Below are 16,346 nucleotides of genomic sequence, written 5' to 3' on the forward strand. Positions count from 1 at the left end.
CAGTCATTTAACCTCTCCTAGCCTCTGTTCCCTTAGTTTTTGGTTAGAGACAATCTTCTTGGTTCCTATGGCATCAGGTCTAATGTGCATTAGAGGTCAGCATTACATAGCTACAATTGTGGTCTCTGCCTACAATTTTACTGACGGGGGGAGGCTCAAGTGAATGAACAAATGAGGAGGAAGATTCTGTCCTGGTCCATCCCTCTCTCTTTTCCCTGAGTTTTTCCAGCAGGCATATTTGCATGTGACAGCATTGCTTTCCCTCTATAGGCTAAGTTTGTGATGCTCTTTGCTTTCTTTAGCTTATCAAGACTCAAGTAAGGGAAAGTCAATGTTACTCACTCTCATGATAATGGTAAAGGCAGATTCTGTGGGTCAAAGTGGGGCTAGTCTCAACCATGTACGGTATATACACTTTCCTGTAGGATGAGATATTGTGAGAAGGGCTGAGTTCTTGCCTAATGAAACCCTTTCCTCCTGTGTTCACAGATTCCCTTAGAGAAGAATGGCTCCTGGAAATGGTTCTTTTGTGACTGAATTCACTCTGGTGGGGTTAACAGACCAACCAGATCTTCAGCTTCTCTTGTTTTTCCTGTTTGTAGTAATGTATATGGTCACTGTGTTGGGAAATTTGGGATTGATAATTCTAATTCGGCTGAATTTACACTTACACACCCCCATGTACTATTTCCTTTTTAACTTGTCCTTCATAGATTTCTGCTATTCTTCAGTATTTACACCAAAAATGCTGACAAATTTCCTATCAAAGAATAAAATTATCTCTTACATGGGATGCATGAGTCAACTATACTTTTTCTGTTTTTTTCTCATTTCTGAATGCTATGTGCTGACATCAATGGCCTATGATCGCTATGTGGCCATCTGTAACCCACTTCTGTACAGCACTGCCATGTCCCCTAAAGTGTGTTCCAGCCTTTTGCTTGGTTCATACTTGATGGCATTTTCTGGTGCCATGGCTATCACTGGATGCATGCTGAGACTGACCTTCTGTGATGCAAATACCATCAACCATTATTTGTGTGACATCCTCCCTCTGCTCCAGCTTTCCTGCACAAGTACTTACGTCAATGAGCTGGTGGTTTTCATTGTGGCGGGCATCAACATCATTGTGCCCAGTATCACCATCTTTGTCTCTTACAGTTTCATCCTGTCCAGCATCCTTCACATCAGTTCCACGGAGGGCAGGTCCAAAGCCTTCAGCACCTGCAGTTCCCACATAATTGCTGTGTCTCTGTTCTTTGGATCAGGTGCATTTATGTATCTCAAACCATCTTCTGCTGGGTCTATGGATGAGAGAAAAATCTCTTCTGTCTTTTATACCAATGTGGTTCCCATGATAAACCCCTTAATCTATAGTTTGAGGAACAAAGATGTTAAAATTGCTCTGAGTAAAACCCTGAGGAGAAGAAAGTATTGATTAGAATCAGTGTGTCTGTGCAGATAGCCATAGGACAGGATATGTGGTATGTTTCTTTACAATATTTTTTTAAGCTCTATATTGGAATATAATTGCTTTACACTGTTGTGCCAGTTTTTGCTGTACAACAAAGTGAATCAGCTGTATTTATACATATATCCCCATATCCCCCCCCTCCCACAACTCCCTCCCAAAACCTGGCTATTGTAAATAATGCTGCAATGAACATTGTGGTACATGTTTCTTTTTGGATTATGGTTTTCTCCGGGTATATGCCCAGTAGTGGGATTGCTGGGTCATATGGTAGTTCTATTTTTAGTTTTTTAAGCAACCTTCATACTGTTTTCCATAATGGCTGTACCAATTTACATTCCCACCAACAGTACAGGAGGGTTCCCTTTTCTCCACACTCTCTCCAACATTTATTGTTTCTAGATTTTTTGATGATGGCCATTCTGACTGGTGTGAGGTGATACCTCACTGTGGATATGATTTGCATTTCTCTAATAATTAGTGATGTTGAACATCTTTCCATGTGTTTGTTAGCCATCTTCATGTCTTCTTTGGAGAAATGCCTCTTTAGGTCTTCTGCCCATTTTTGGATTGGGTTATTTTCTTTTTTGTATTAAGCTGCATGAGTTGCTTTTATATTTTGGAGATTAATATTTTGTCAGTTGCTTCATTGGCAAGTATTTTCTCCCATTTTGGGGGTTGTCTTCTTCTCTTGTTTATGGTTCTTGCAATATTTTTATTGACAACCTCCTTATCCTATTTCTTTCTCACCATGGGGAAGGAAATTTGAGTCTTCTTCTCAAGTTGTTTACAGTTTTTAAAAGTAGATCTTCTGTCTTTCATGACCACTTTAACATTTTCCTTTGCTTTTTCTATTTCCTATTTAAGAATAGCATTAAGAAATATATTCATCTTTTTTTTCTATTGTCATTATGGCTTTTTTTTTCACTTGGAAAAATGTGAATGATTCTGCTAATGATTAATAAAGGAACACTAGTGTGACTTTAAAGTCTTTTTAAAGCATTTATTTTTTAATAATCAATAAAGTAATTCTATATGCATTAGGGGGTTTCTTAAATGCCACCTGTGCTATTGGAAGCATGAATCAGATGATCTGTTCTACCCCTTTCTTTCCCCCTAATGTGGTCAGGAGCATGATTCCCCCGAATGTCATTGTTTCACAATTATAGCAGATTCCATTAAACTCCCAATATATCCCCACTTTGCAGTTGTAAGCATCATACATTAGGCTACTTTCATATTTATTGATACCTCTGAAATTTCATATTTACCTTCTAAATTCAAATTAGAACATTTGATTTTCAATATATATTTATTACTTGGATAGAATGCTGGAACTCAGAGAAGTTAAGGACTTAACTAAGTCACACAGCTGTTTTATGAACAAGTCTAGATCAGACTAGTGGCCTTTTGATTTCCAGTCTACCACTCTTTCTAGTATTCTTTCCGTCTACATCATTTTATTTTTATTTTAGCAAAGATAAGATATGGGAAAATATTTATTTTGAAAGTTGACTTTTTCTGCAAAAATAGAGAATGTGAAATGAAATATGTTCAGGATCTTATAATTCAGAGAACAGGGCATGGAAGAAAAATGTTTCCTAGGAATGTGTCAGTCCACAATCCAAAGAGACAGAAGGACAATAAATAAAAGGTCCCTCAGTAGGGAATGGACAGTGAGATTTAGAAACCACATTTCATTGTGAATTTGTTTCCTGATGCATAGAGTATTGTAATTATCCTCCATAGTCCATAAAGCTGTGATTAAAACTTATAATACACAGTGACCACACATTGATAGTGGTTTTGTGGATGAAGGTCACATTTGTGGGGAACTAGTAGGGAGAGGTCAGAATCTTTCTTTTTCTTATTTTTTAATAATTTTTACTAATTTTATTTTTATTATTTACTTATTTCTTTTTGTTAACCATTTTGTATTGAAGTATACTTAATTTCCAATTTTTTTGGTAGTTTCAGGTGTACAATAAAGTGATTTAGTTACATATGTATTATATATATATCCTTTTCAGATTCTTTTCCATTATAGGTTATTACAATATATTGAATATAGATCCCTGTATTTACAGTAGGTCCTTATCATTTATCTGTTTTATATATAGTAGGGTGTTTATGTTAATCACAAAATTCTAATTTATCCTTCCCTTCCACCCTGCTTTCCCCTTTGGCAATCATAAGTTTGTTTTCTATGTCTGTGAGCCTATATCTGTTTTGTAAATTCACTTGTAACATTGTTTTAAAATCCACATATAAGTGATATCATATGATATCTGTCTTTCTCTACCTGACTTACTTAATTTAATATGATCATCTCTAGGTCCATCCATTTTGCTGCATACCTCATTACTTCATTCTTTTTATGGCTGAGTAATAGTCCATTGTGTATATGTACCACATCATCTTTATGCATTCCTCTGTTGATGGACATTTAAGTTGCTTCCATGTCCAGGCTACTGAAAATAGTGCTGTAATGAACATTAGGGTACATTTTTTCTTTTTGAATTATGGTTTTCTCAGGGTATATGCCCAGGAGTGGGATAGCTGGATCAAATGGTAAGTTCTCTCTTTAGCTTTTTAGGGAACCTCTATACTGTTCTTCATAGTCGCTGCACCAATTTACATTCCCACCAACCATGTAGGAGGGTTCCCTTATCTCCCCACCATCTCCAACATTTATTGCTTGCAGACTTTTGATGATGGTGATTCTGACCAGTGTGGAGTGATACCTCATTGTAGCTTTGATTTGCATTTCTCTAATATTTAGCTATGTGGCGCATCCTATCATGTGCTTTTTAGTCATATAAATGTCTTCTTTGAAGAAATGTCTTTTTAGATCTTCTGTCCATTTTTTGATTGAGTTGTTTGCTTTTTTGACATAGAGCTACATGAGTTGTTTGTATATTTTGGAGGTTAATTCGATGTTAATCACTTCATTGGCAAGTATTTTCTCCCATTCTGTGGGTTATCTTTTTGTTTTGTCTATGGCTTCCTTTGCTGCACAAAGCTTTTAAGTTTAATCAGGTCCCATTTGTTTATTTTTGTTTTTATTTTCATTACTCTAGTAGGTGGATTAAAAAGATATTGCTGTGATTTATGTCTGAGTGTTCTGCCTTTATTTTTCTCTAAAAGTTTTGTAGTGTCGGGCCTTACATTTGGGTCTTTGATCCATTTTGAGTTTATTTTTGTGTACAGTGTTAGAGAATGTTCTAAGTTCATCCTTTTACATGTATCTGTCCAGTTTGCCCAATACCCCTTACTTAAGAGGCTGTCTGTTCTTTATTGTATATTCTTGCCTCCTTTGCCATAGGTTAATTGACCAAAGGTGCATGGGTTTATTTCTGGGCTTTCTATCCTGTTCCATTGATCTATATTATTATTCAGTTTTTGTGTCAGTACCATACTGTTTTGATTACTGTAGCTTTGTAGTATACTCTAAAGTCAGGAAGCCTGATTCCTCCAGCTCCACTTTCCTGTCTCAGGATTGCTTTGGCTATTTGGGGTCTTTTGTGTTTATATACAAATTTAAAAAATGTTTTGTTCTAGTTCTGTGAAAAGTGCCATTAGTAATTTGATAGGGATTGCATTGAATCTGCAGATTGTCTTTACTGACATACAGCATTCTATTAATTTTAGCTGTACATAATAATAGTTCAATATTTGTATATATTACAAAATGATCACCAGAGTAAGTCTAGTTAACATCTGTCACAATACATAGTGACAAAATTTTTTTTTTCTTTTGTAAGAACTTTTAAGATCTATTCTTTAGCAACTTTTAAATACATAATAGAGTATTATTAACTATGGTCACCATGCTGTATGTGACATACTCTTGATATTTATTTAATAACTAGAACTTTTTACCTTTTGATGCCCTTCATTCATTTTGCTCACCCTCCATCCCTGACCATTAGCACACTAGTAATTACTATTCTGCTTTCTATATCTATGAGCTTGGTTTGTTTTTGTTGTTGTTGTTGTTTAGATTCCACATATATGTGGATCATAAGATATTTGCCTTTGTCTTATTTCACTTAGCATAATGTCCTCAAGTTTCATCCACATTGTCACAAATGGCAGGATAGCCTTTTTTCTCATTGCTGAATAATATTCTGTGTATATATATTCGGCACCACATTCAAGAATGAAAGACAAAGTATTCCTTACAGTAACAACAAAAGCATTGTTCTGTGTGTATGTTCCCAGCCTTCCACAAATGGACCTATGTTCTTTCCATGGAGAAACTAGTTAAAGACAATACCACACCGTTTTAAATTTATTGAATTTTGGCTTTGTCAGGTGATAAATGGAACTCTGAACCAAGTCCACCTTAGAAGAATACTACATTACCCTGCAATTATACTCTAATTCATGAGTGTGGAGTTAGAATTCATGTTCTCAGCATCTGAGAGCATCTCCTTGTTGGCTTTCTGACCTTGGAGTAAGGGACTGTCCTGATAGCAAGGACCATGTGGAAGTCCCAGGTCTCCCCACTTTCAATAAGAGTCATAACTTTTGTGTCTTTGGGGAGGCTCACAAAGGTTAATTCTACTATCAAAAATTTGAAAGATTCAGAATGAAAATTTTGATTACATCCCCATTTAACTCTTCAATATTACAAGTGTAGAATGATAGATAATTGTAGGTTTATGATGTAGTGACTAAAATCAAAGCTTCTGATCTATATGTGGTCCTGATTAGCATATATCAGAGTAGCCATTGGCACAGTGATCTCCAGCTGTTAAATGCTTCTAATTTGTAAAAGTTTCCAAAATGGAAACTCATACATACACAATTTCCATTTACAAAATACATATATACAGAATATATACATACATAAAACATACATACAATAATGTTAAAACACAACATGTGTGAAAATGATCCAATTTAAGAACAAAATGTTACCTGAATCCCTGGAGCATCCTTTGTGGTTTTCTCCCATAGCATCCTCTTCTGTCCCTATGAGAGAGATAGTTATCCTGAAAGTTCTGTTAATACTTGCCGGAGCCTGCCGGCAAAATCGATCAGGTCCTTAGGCAAACACGACGCGGCTAAGAAAGAAAGAAAGACAGACACACAAAAGATGGGGTCGAGAGGATCAGAAGCCCGGAATGTAGGTGCATTCTAGGGCAACTGACAAACTTCTTTATTACACAGTGACTTTTTATACAGATTCAGGAAAGAGGAAAACATCAACAGCTACATTAAAAGAGAATGATTCTTTCTTCAGATAACAATGTGTTTTTCCTTAGGTTAACCATAAACTTGTATAGCAACTTGTACTGTACAGCCTGTTAAACGATCTCAAGATGTACTTATGCGATAAGGAGTCTGTGTGCGCACATACTGCAGCCCACGGGATCATATGCTCTTTGTTTAAGCACTTACTCAAAGGTCAGGGGTGGCAGGACAGAGAGCTATGCTTGCCTAGGCAAGCCCTTACAGTAAGGCAGCTCCCAAGGCTATGTCCTGGAGACCAGGGCCCTTGTAGGGGGCAACTATGGAAACCAGGACCCCTGTTCAGGGCAGCTCCCTGCAAATACTCCCACTGATTTTCTTTTATAGATTTACCCACTATGTTTCATTCCTGTTTTGAACTGATACAAGTGGAATTTGCACAGCAGCATTTTAACCTAAAAATTATGTTTAAAACATTGATTTTGATGGCTGTAGTTTATGCAAATTTTAAAAAATCCTGTTGTATTTATTTTATAAATAAAATATTTTCTCTCTCTCTATTTTTCTCTCTTTCCTCTGTCTTCTTTCACACTGAACAACAATGTGAAAACATCAGATAACATCTTCTAAACAACACTTGAGGAGTTCACAGTTTTTGCTATATGTAAGCAGAGCTGCTAAATATATTTTTATACATGGTATGAATTGCATAAGTGCAGAATTTATGTAGGTTCCTGGAAAGGAACTATTATACCATAGATTATATAGTACCTATATGTAACTATATTGAAGATCTAGTGCTTGTACCAATTTTCACATTAAACAAGAGAATAAAAGAGCTCTTTTGATCTTCACTCTTGTTAGTAGTTGTATGTTTAAATTTAATATTTTTCCCTAATCTTGAAAGTATGAAGTTATATCTTATTGTAAGTTTAATATGAATTTTCATGACTACTAATGGAGTTGAATTCTTTCTTTGATTTCAACCTTTCTGTTTTCCATTCTTTGAAAAGTCAAATGTGACTTTTGTCCCTTATTTTTGTTTTTATTTTATTTCTTGATTTATATATTTTTCTCTATTCAACTGCTAATATTTTTAATTTCTCTTTATACGTAGTAAATATCTTCTCTCAGTGAGTAACTTATCTTTTTCTCTCTTCGTGATGTCTTTTGATAATTCAGCCATATTAAAATTGATTTTCAATGTACTCTTTTTGTGTGTTTTAAAGACAAATCCTTCACTACCCCTTGCATTTATTTATTCAAAGCTAATTTTCTTACCAACTATATGACATGATCTCTTTTGGATCATGGTTTTTGTTTAACAACTGAATCTGGAGTGACATGTCCACTTACAAACATACAGGATATTATTTTGGGTGATGTTGTTTGTCAACTATATTAGTAATATCATGCTGATAAGACCCGGTGAGAGGGAAATAGAAGATTGCCCAGATGTCTTGCAAATTCACATGTGTACCATACTGTGGAAGAAGAACCTATGGGAACAGACTGTCACCTCAGTGACACCTATGTTAATCTAGTTTCTTTGGGATGAGTTCAGCTATTCCACAAAATCTAGTCCAGTTTTGATAATTATCAAGAATGTCCATCCACTTGTATTATCCTGAAGATTCTTTTATTTCATTTTACTCCTGAAGCACTGAGTAAGTAGTTCAAAGAGCCTCGATGAGGTCCTGATATAGAAGGGAAATTGTGACTTTCTATTTTCATACAGAGAGACTTTCCTGGCATAATGCATGTTGAGAAATATCTGGCCTGTCATATGAATACAAAGCTGTAGAATGACTGGCTGTTATCCCTCTACTGAATAAAATGCTTATACTGTACTAAACCATAAGGCAATAATTTTCTACTTTGCTCTCTTCCTTACCCAGACAGTGAATCAAGATGATTCCATGGGATGCCTCTACATTTAACTGTGTCCAGAAATAAAAATAAATAGTAAATGACTGCAACCTAATTTGGCAAGATCAAAACATGTTTTTGTTTTGCAGAAATAATGGCTTGATCACCTATTTGGCAACACTGGCAGGCTGAGTTTCCTGATAAGAAAAAGTGTTGAAGAAGACAGAGTTGTTAATATTAGCTATTACCTCCTAACCATTTGCAAAATTAGTATTCTACCATCTCTATCTGTTTTCTGTATTGCTTTGGTATACATTTATTTACATGTTTTAATTTTCTCCCCTTCATTCACTCCATTATCATATATAAGACGGATTCGTGATAACTTTATTGTTTTGTCCATATGTCACATTATGTGATGTATGAACAAAGTATGTCCACATGCATTTGGAGACTCCAGATTTGGATCTGGATGAAATGAGTAGTGATATATTGGAATGGTTCCCTCTCTGAAAGGAGTGACATGAGGAATAAAGTGGCATTGTATTAGGTGTTGACATTGCATGTGTGTAAATACAAGGGGAAGGATATCTACAACCGGTATATGGTTGTTGTGGTACATTGTCATGGCACTGGCAACATAGAGTTTTGAAAGGCAGGGCTGACTTCATACCAGCAGTGCTTTTGTGGGTTTCTATTTTGGTGATGGTGGGCCCTCTGTGAAGCTAAGTGCGTGGAGACAGCAGTGGACCCTCACCAGATATTTATTAGGCATGATTTTGCAATAATTCTGCCTGTTTCTTATTCCTTTTACAAGTTTGGTTCTTTTGCTTTTTCTCAGTTGTTTGTTACGTGTGTGTGTGTGTGTGTGTGTGTGTGTGTGTGTGTGTGTGTGTGTAAGGGTATGTTTTAACTGAAATATAAAATTTTCTTTACCTTGCTTTTTTTCACTTAAAATCTATATTATGGACCACCCTGCAAGTCAGTAGATCTATACCCAATTCTTGTATTTTCTGGTTTCTTTATGCACACAATAGTGCACATAATTTAAGAGTGATTAAATTATATCATATATGCTATATTATTATTTTTGTATTTTTAATTTTTTTTTTCAGTTTTTCATCACTCCCACTCCTCAACCCCTGATTGGTTTAATAACCTCATTTATATTCTTCTGCTCCTTCATCTGTACTTTTACAATATACAAATTGTCATTGTTTACTTTACAAATATGGCACAATGCTAACTCCACTTCTGTGCATCATATACTATCCCCCATGAAAATATCTCACGAAAACCCCTCAAAGTTAATTGCTGTCATTACATTCTTTTAAATCGCTGTTTTGCTGTTTCATGATGTAGCAGTATCGCATTTTAGTCACCCATTCCTCTTTAGGGATATTCACTTGCTTTTCAGTTGTTTTGCCATCATAAATGATGTGTCAACACACATTTTAATAAATGTACTTATGTACTAGTGCTTTTATTTTCATGAGATAGATTTCCGGTGTGGAATTACTGGATTTGAGAGCATAAATATATTTAAATTTGGTAACTATTGTCATTTATTTCCCAAAGAATGCGCTGTAACTATACGCATTTATATCACAGATGTGAGATGAAGTTTTTCCTTGATCTAAGTCAGCAATCGATGTTGGTATTATGATTTGAATCAGTATTTTTAATTTGCAAAAGTTCAGATGAATCAATAAAAAGATTATTACTATAAAAGAAAGACATAAGTTTTATGAAAAGCTAACTTACAAAATAAGATATACTTATGGAATATTGTGTTTAGCCATGTAAAACAATGAAAGTTATGACAGCAATAGAATCTTATTATTAATTATAAACTTGGAAATAATTATCTATCTTTAGATATTTCTTTAGGAAAAGCCACTCTAAAAATCTAAAAAAAAATGTTTGGAAATTTAGATATTTTAAACTACCTGAAGAAGATGGTGATAGTGAGATGCAGAGTGCAAACAGGTGATGCGCATTCTGGATTCTGGAAAATTTTAAGTAGAGAGGAAGCAGTTATGTCTACCTGCATCACCTTTGACAAAACAGGGTGTTTGAATCCTCCTTCTTTCTTCTTAGTATCAATATTAGTTCCTAAAGGGCATGAAAACTTCTCAAGAGGGTTCAAATAACAAACACATAGGAAATATATATGATTATTTAAAACTTTCATTAATCTCTTTCTGATGTTTTTCTGCTCATCAAGGGAACCTGAAGACCCAAGGGTAATCCTATCCCCTGAGACACTAAATCAAGACAATCTCCTACCCACCTAGTCATGTTAGTTTCCATTCTCTGTACTTAAACTAGTTGGATCCTTGAACAGATATTAACCACTCTTTCTTAACAAGCAATCACAGGAATATCTGTTCTTTCAGTAGTAACTTGCAAATATCTCAACATAGCAAGTAGAAAGTAAAATTTTGGTAAAAACAAAATGAAACAAAACAACAACAACCAAAAATGCAGTTGAATTGTGTACTGAAATGAATCACATACTGGAAGGTGAGTTCTTAGAAAGGTAGATTTCTCTTATTTCTCCTTATTTTTCTTCTTAAAGTTCTATTTAGAGATAAGTTACTTGGGGATTGTTAGACTCCCATCTAAATGTGGTTATCAAGTCTCTCTCTCATATATACATACACACCTATATACAGTTGACCCTTGAATAACACAGGTTTGAACACTGTGGTCCACTTATATGCAGATATTTTTCAATAAATATATTGGAAAAATTTTTGGAGATCTGCAACAGTTTGAAAAAAATCATGAGTAGCATAGCCTAGAAATATTGAAAACATTAAGAAAAGTTAGTTATGTCATGAATGCATAAAATATATGTAGATACTAGTATATCCTTATATATGCATAAGGTGAGGATATTTAATATAAAACTAATATTGTGTTAGTTTTTGTATCTTTTTATAACTGCTTTCGAAGACTTACATTACCATACAGTGTGCCTCTCTCTATCATAATGGAAGAAACTGTACTAGCCTATCAGCACAGATAAGAGGTGCTTTTTTTCTTTTTTAAGGTAACAGTGTTTTTAATGCTGTATAATGAATATAACTGTCATACTGTATGCCATAAGTATTTTCTAACAATTCATTCGTTAGTGTATGGGCTAGGCTACCTTGAAGCAATCATATAGCTGCTTCTTCATTATCAGTGCATGAATTATTATAGCTGTAAATAAATATGAATTTTTTCACTTATCTTTTCATTTTTGATGTCTAATATTAGTAATATGTTTAACATCTACAGTGTCTTCTATCCTATAAGACAATATTGATGTAGTTGCTGACACACAGATGACTCATTTTGTAAATAGTTGACATAAACTTACAGTACCCATAAATACAGTACAGTAAATGTATTTTCTCTTATGATTTTCCTTATAACATTTTCTTTTCTTTAGCTTACTGTATTATAAGAATATAGTATATAATACATACGACATACAAAATATGTGTTCATAGACTGCTATGTTATCAGTAAGGCCTCTGGTCAACAGTAGGCTATTAGTAGATAAGTTTCTGGGGAGTTAAAAGTTACATATGGATTTTTGACTGCACAGTAGTTGGGGAAGAATTTGGCACCACTAAGCTGTACACAGTTCAAGAGTTATCTGTATATACAACATAAATACATAGATGTACATATAAAATTAGCAATTGGGACCTATGAAGAGGGACTAAATTGCTACAGCTTGAACAGACAAGTCAAACATTGACACCTCTGATTGATACTCCTGCCTTAGGTCTCAGGCTACCCTGAAATTCACCTGATGAAAATTTTCATACTTCATCTAATCTAAATGTGATTTATCCTGGTAGAATCCCACTGGTGTAGTAGAAATTTTAGAGCTATATTTCTTCCATTTTTGAGTTCCAATATCCATATAGGTGATTAGGGTAATTCTGGCTCTGTTATTTATTCTCTTATTTGAAAAATACAGCTTTTATGTAGCTTAAGCCACATTATCTGGAGATAGGGTCCATTTTGCATGAGCTTTGCTAAGAGCAGAGAACCTCATTTCTCTCATGTTGGTGAGTCTTCCCTCAAAAAATAATTAGTAACAATCTCAAACTCAACAATATTTTGGACTGAAAACATCATTTCTGCCTCACTTTCCACCGTACACAATTCCAACTTTTCTTGTCATCAAGCTGACATAGGCCCTTTTCTCTAATGTTGGTTCTGTCTTTTTACAAGTAGGAGGTTTTAAATTAGAAACATATACTTGGTGGAATTGTCTTCTCTTATGAGGGTGTTGCCTGGATTTATAAGTATGAGGAGTGGAAGATGGGGGGAGGGATATCAGCTCTAAGAAACCAATGCTAGAAAATACTGAGATATTTAAGACAGAAATATGTATGTTAGAAACCAGCCCCTACCAAGTGGAATGTGATTGGGAGAACATATATGAACATTATGTTTTTAGAGCCTCATGAAGGATAGTCTAACATAAGACACATTTGAAGTCAGCATTGTTATGAGGCTTGGTATTTTCTGGATCATATGGGAGACTGCAGGAATTCTGTATGATGTTTTGATTCTTAACCTGCTCTGAGAGTATTTCCTATATAAGCAGGTAGTGGTGTTAGTGAGACACCAGTACCAGTACCAGTGATGAAATCTTCCTCAAAGCTGTAGCTTGGAAACTGAAAATTCTCTACAACCCGTGAGAATTTATTTATTCTTTCTCTCTCTCTCTCTCTCTCCCTCTATATATATATATATATATATATATACACACACACACACATATATAATATACATATATAATATATAATGTAAATATATTATATACATACATATATATTGTATATATGGAAATTTTGTAACACAAGGCACAGTGTTGTGTAATTCACTATCATTTATTGGGTAGTTATTATGTGTCTTGCACTGTACCAAGCACTTACATGTAATATCTTAATACTTATAATTTTTCAGTGAGGTAGGTGATGGTATTGCTGCCAAGTTACATATGAGGACACTAGAGTATGATTAAGGTGTATTTTAGACTTTGAAATGCTCATTGCTATCAATAAGTAAATTCTTGGCTCTTGCAGTTTCCCTTTAAGATTTTCCATGAACTCTGGAAAGAAAATAGAATTCCAAATAGCCCCCAAGATTCCCACCCCCTGCTGTATATTCCCTGTTAAATTGCCTCTCTGTGACGTCAGTGGGACCTGTAAATATATCCTGTAACTAGGATATCACTCTCTTTTTCTTAAATTTTATTGAAGTGGAATTGATTTACATTGTTGTGTTAATTTCTGCTGTACAGCAAAGTGATTCAGTTATACATCTATATATTCTTTTTCATATTCTTTTCCATTTTGGTTTATCACAGGATATTGAATATAGTTCCCTGTGCTATAGAGTAGGACCTTGTTGTTTTTCCATCCTATACCCACTAGTTTGCATCCGCTAATCCCAAACTCGCAATCCTTCCTTCCCCCAACCCCCATCACTGTCTTGACTACATTACGTTACATCACACCTTGTCACAGTCAACTGGAAAGAGACTCTCTTACTGACTTGGAAGAAGTAAGCTGCCATGTAATCAGATGGACAGATGGGTAGGACTTACGTGAGACCTCTGGAAGCTGAGAGCTATGCTCCCTGTCAACAGCCAGCAAGAAAACAGGGACCTCAGTCTTAAAGCTGCAAGGAGCTGAATGCCAACAACCTCAATAAGCTTAGAAGAGGATCCCGAGCCTCAGATAAGATTACAGACTCAGCGGATACCATGATTTCAATGCGGTGAGTCCTTGAGCAGGGAACCCAGATGACCTGGCTCAAAAAAACTATTAAAACAGTAAATCTGAATTGTTTTCATGCTATTAAATTTGTGGTAATTTATGATACACCAATAGTTGAATGCAATGGATTTCTCCTACTCCCTTTTCCATATATATGCCTGTATGTGCCTCTATATGTGTGTATGTGTGTGTGTGAGAGAGAGAGAGACAGAGAGACAGAATGATGATGAAATCATTCCATTACTTTGTTCAAAGAAGCTTTGTAATAATCAAAGCAGAGTATGACCTTAGAAATATATACCATGTATGATGCACTTTATGTATAGAGAATGGGTTCTCAGTTCTCAATTAAATGCTGGGTGCTCTTGATATTCCCATAGAGAGAGGAAGCAAAAGCATGAAGAAATGACAAACGTAAGCCTAGTGAAAACGTTTTTCCTCACTGGCCTTCCCCATGCACCAGAGCTGGACACACCCCTCTTTGGAATCTTCCTGGTGGTCTATGTCCTCACTGTGGTGGGGAACCTCCTCATCCTGCTGGTGATCACGGTGGATCCCCACCTCCACACCCCCATGTACTACTTCCTGACTAACCTGTCCTTCATTGACATGTGGTTCTCCATGGTCACTGTGCCCAAAATGCTGATGACCCTAGTCTCCCCAGGAGGCAGGGCTATCTCCTTTCACAGCTGCATGACCCAGCTCTACTGCTTCCACTTCCTGGGGAGCACCGAGTGTTTCCTCTACACCATCATGTCCTATGACCGCTACCTGGCCATCAGTTACCTGCTCAGGTATGCCAGCATGATGAGGGGGAGAACATGTGCCCTTCTGGCCACAACCACGTGGCTCAGTGGCTCTCTGCACTCTACTGTCCAGACCACACTGACCTTCCGTTTGCCCTACTGTGGGCCCAGCCGGATCCAGCATTACTTCTGCGATGCACCACCCATCCTCAAACTGGCCTGCACAGACACCTCCGCCATCGAGATGGTGATCTTTGTCAACATCGGGGTGGTGGCTTCGGGCTGCTTTCTCCTGATAGTGCTGTCCTACATGTCCATCGTCCGTTCCATCCTGAAGATCCGCACCTCAGAGGGGAGATGCAGAGCCTTTCAGACCTGTGCCTCCCACTGCATTGTGGTCCTTTGTTTCTTTGTTCCCTGTGTTTTCATTTACCTGAGGCCAGGCTCCAAGGAGGCTGTAGATGGGATTGTGGCAGTTTTCTACTCTGTGCTGACGCCCCTTCTGAACCCTGTGGTGTATACCCTGAGGAACAAGGAAGTCAAGACAGCTCTGTTGAAGCTGCTGAGTTGGTATTTATTCAAAGTAAATAATCAAGAAAAGACAGATATGGCTAGCTTCTATTTTATTTATAATTAAACACCAACAAGAATGTTATTCTTTTAAGGAACATGTCAATTAATTTTTTAATGAACAAAATGTTTTTAGTTTTTCTCCCTGTGGAGAATATTATGATTGCCTGTTTTTTTTTTTCCTCTATGAATCCATCAGTAGAGAAATGGCTCATTGCATCAGGCATGCAAGGTATAGCCAGGTTGTGTAAGTACTACTATCCTATCCAAATAAATATTGGATACATTATTTCTAAGAGAGCCTAGAAAATCCAACTCGTATTGAAGGTCTTGAAAAACTTTATTTCTTCCAGACTTTTACTTTTACTATTGCTGCTTTTATTAAAGGCTGTGTAGACATGCAGATGGAGATGGATAAGACCTTATTTCTAGCAGGCACAAAAATTTTATCAAAGTCCTATGAACTCTTGCCTGGAGTTTGTGTTTCATTACATCATTGAATGTAATGGAACACAATAGTGTTATCACACATCCAGAGTGAGCTTTTTGGAACCTGAGCTCCACAAATTCTTCCAGAGCTTGGGATTGTGTGCTCATTGAATTATCAGAAAGGCAATTTCTGTAATTAATAGTGTACTCTTCTTTGGATGTTGTCTTTTAAAATTTTTAGGAATTGTCTTCCCACACACCCTTCAA

The 16,346-nt window shown here is 35.9% G+C and overlaps 2 protein-coding genes across 2 annotated transcripts; both read left to right on the plus strand.

Moving 5' to 3' along the window:
• The first annotated feature begins 505 nt into the window (after positions 1-505).
• Positions 506-1,438, plus strand: LOC130860654 (olfactory receptor 8B3-like). Its single transcript, XM_057749151.1, has one exon. The coding sequence runs from the start codon at positions 506-508 to the stop codon at positions 1,436-1,438; it is 933 nt and encodes a 310-aa protein (XP_057605134.1).
• A 13,301-nt stretch (positions 1,439-14,739) lies between these two features.
• Positions 14,740-15,717, plus strand: LOC130860940 (olfactory receptor 10G9-like). Its single transcript, XM_057749466.1, has one exon. It carries the CDS (start codon positions 14,740-14,742, stop codon positions 15,715-15,717), a length of 978 nt encoding a protein of 325 aa, XP_057605449.1.
• The last annotated feature ends 629 nt before the right edge of the window (positions 15,718-16,346 follow it).

Source organism: Hippopotamus amphibius, chromosome 9, assembly GCF_030028045.1.
Source record: "Hippopotamus amphibius kiboko isolate mHipAmp2 chromosome 9, mHipAmp2.hap2, whole genome shotgun sequence".
In the NCBI taxonomy this organism is placed as follows: domain Eukaryota; kingdom Metazoa; phylum Chordata; class Mammalia; order Artiodactyla; family Hippopotamidae; genus Hippopotamus; species Hippopotamus amphibius.